Genomic DNA, 2,500 nt, shown 5'->3' with positions numbered 1-2,500 from the left:
GATAATTTGTCGAATTGTATTTTTTTCGGAAAACTCATTGCGCACATATAATTGACCCTATATTTGCTGCCATCCAACTTGTGTAGTAAGCATGCAAAGAACACAGTTCGGTTTCAACATGAATATGTAAGGCTTATAGATGGCTAAATGATCATCTTGAAAATGTTGTAACTACCACCGCAAAGCGGAATCACTATTTTTGACTGGAATCGAAGCGACACAGCTTGCCTCTTTCTGCACATAGAGAGTGACTTGAAATATTGAATCTTGATCTGGGTGATGCGTTTGTTTCTGTTACTGTTACTTTCCTTACCCGCTAAGAATTGACTGAGAATATCTAGAGCACTAACAGCCCCAAAAAAGTAATAGCATTCAGTTTCGAATGATATAAGCAGTCGTATCCACCGCGCGCACAGGCTGAACAATCCTTTGAGCGTAATCGGAAAATTCTTACAACGTAACGTAATAACAGGAGCGCCATTCACAGGAAATCAGTCGTTATCTCTCATTGATTCCTTCTTTCTGACGTTTCTAACAGTTCTGTGCTATAACGATTCAGTAGTTTCTCTGAAATTGCGCTAAATGAAAACGCCAGCTTCGATTTTATGTTAAAGTTATGAATGAGAGCATGCAATCAACAATGTTTAAACAACCTTCGTTGATGTTGTCAAATTTAATTTCTTCACTAAGCCACCTACCTCTATTTTGTTGGGCTGAAATTCCGAAGATTCTCAAAAGAATGAAAGCGATCAAAGAGACTCCACAACCTCGGTGTAAAATCATGCTCCACGTCTCTCGCACTCGCGCGAACCCTCAGCTTCCGCACATTATCCCACCGACTAGTACTTCATCTTTGTGTCTTGTCTTTGTGTCTCGTCAAGGAATTAAACTTTTAACCTGTATGGAAAACTTTCCTAGAATGAATTGATAATCAGGAGGTTCACGAGAATGCTGAAGAGAAAGAATACTGTCCCTGGTTGAAAAAATATGAAGACAAAAGGCGAATGGAACAATCCGACAGTTTTAATACGCATTCTAGCGACTTGCGCGACTGTACGGTTTTCCGACTGTACAGTGTATGAAATACCCAAGAGCTTCATTAACGCAACTAGCGACCCCAACGAATGCAAATTAAGGTAAACAACGTCGACATAAGCAAAGGCAGCTTCTATTGTGATGTGGATGAATCGAAAGCTCTCAAAAATCTCACAACGTGGACTTACAACGTGAATACTGATGACTGCCCTCGACAACGGATGTGATTCTGAAAGTTGTATAACTCGAGCTTTGCGCGTGATCAGTCGATCCCTTATCACCGCATTTCGTGCGTCTTGTGTTGTGGTCCGCGAAGGGTAAAAATTGGCAAACGCGCAGGGTCCCCCAAATTCAAGAAATGGCCAGAAGAAATGGAAAGAAATGCCGGATGAAGCCCTCGCCACTTCGAAGCGAATAAAAATTAGGACATTTGGGCACGCTCGAGTGCTCAAGTGACGACACCTTTGACATTTATTCACAAATTGTCAGCCCAAGACACGCTATTGTGATATATCGATTCCTAAACTTCCGAAGGTGAGACAAAGCGATCTACAAACATGACTGTAAACTTGTTCTCGCCTTAAACGGTTCACTAAAATTATTATTTCCCACGTTTACAAAAAGCTCTTTACAAGTTCGAGGAATCAATTCAATAAGTCAAAAGTGAATCAGCGTTCGAAAGGCTCTGTTAGTATATGATAAACTCGGTGGCCACTTGTCAGACTGAAGGGTCTTGCTGAGTGAATTCGCTCACATTTGTTGATTTTCTTTTATTGCAAGATATTGTCAGTGCCATAAATATGTAAGAACTCAAAGCGCATTCTATTCTTAAGCTTGTCGGGTGTCGCTGAGAAAACATCAAATCGGAAATATTATAGTTCTGGTTCCAATAACCGGAAATGAAACGAGAGCGGTGTTGTTTTTCCCGACGGCCGCGTGATGATCAATTTATTTTCCCGATTACGCATAAAATTGAACTGAAAGCAATAACAGCAACAACAACAGATATTTTGGTAATTAAATCTAACGAGAAAGCTCACTTCGAGAAAGCTAACGAGAAAGCTCACTTATTCAGAGAGGGAGACGCAATTAACTTCATACAGTTTTTATTATGCCCTACTCTTCGTGACTCAGCGCGAAGAGTGTGTGGATTCTCTTAATCCTGGTTTCCTCATGATGGTCCGGATCATCCCGATCGCCCCAGTCGTTTCAAATAATGTTCAGGGGCGATCGGGGCGATTATATGGAAACATCGCCTAATGGAACACCACCCAGACGATCGCTGACGACCCAAACGACTGATACGACCTTCGATCGTCGGGATAGAACTCAGTTCTATCCGCAAGTGATCAAGGTCGTCAGAGTCGCCCGGTTGGTTCGTCCCACAGGGTTATGAGCAGTTATGAGACGGCGTCTACTGTCATTTGTCCTTATCCGAGAAAACTAGAGAGTCTATAAACCATTT

At 41.8% G+C, this 2,500-nt stretch overlaps 1 protein-coding gene across 1 annotated transcript in view; it reads right to left on the bottom strand.

Moving 5' to 3' along the window:
* The window catches only part of LOC138040690 (fibroblast growth factor receptor 4-like), a 32,929-nt gene extending 31,445 nt beyond the window's left edge, over nucleotides 1-1,484 (bottom strand). The window contains exons 1-2 of the mRNA XM_068886369.1: nucleotides 1,224-1,484; nucleotides 699-914 (exon numbers count right to left, since the gene is read on the bottom strand). Coding sequence (XP_068742470.1) covers nucleotides 699-783 — 85 coding nt within the window. The 5' untranslated portion in view covers nucleotides 784-914; nucleotides 1,224-1,484. The remainder of the gene's footprint in view (nucleotides 1-698; nucleotides 915-1,223) is intronic.
* Between the last annotated feature and the right edge of the window lie 1,016 nt (nucleotides 1,485-2,500).

This window comes from Montipora capricornis, chromosome 3, assembly GCF_036669925.1.
Source record: "Montipora capricornis isolate CH-2021 chromosome 3, ASM3666992v2, whole genome shotgun sequence".
Taxonomy (NCBI): domain Eukaryota; kingdom Metazoa; phylum Cnidaria; class Anthozoa; order Scleractinia; family Acroporidae; genus Montipora; species Montipora capricornis.
This window is presented reverse-complemented; position numbering and strand designations above follow the sequence as displayed.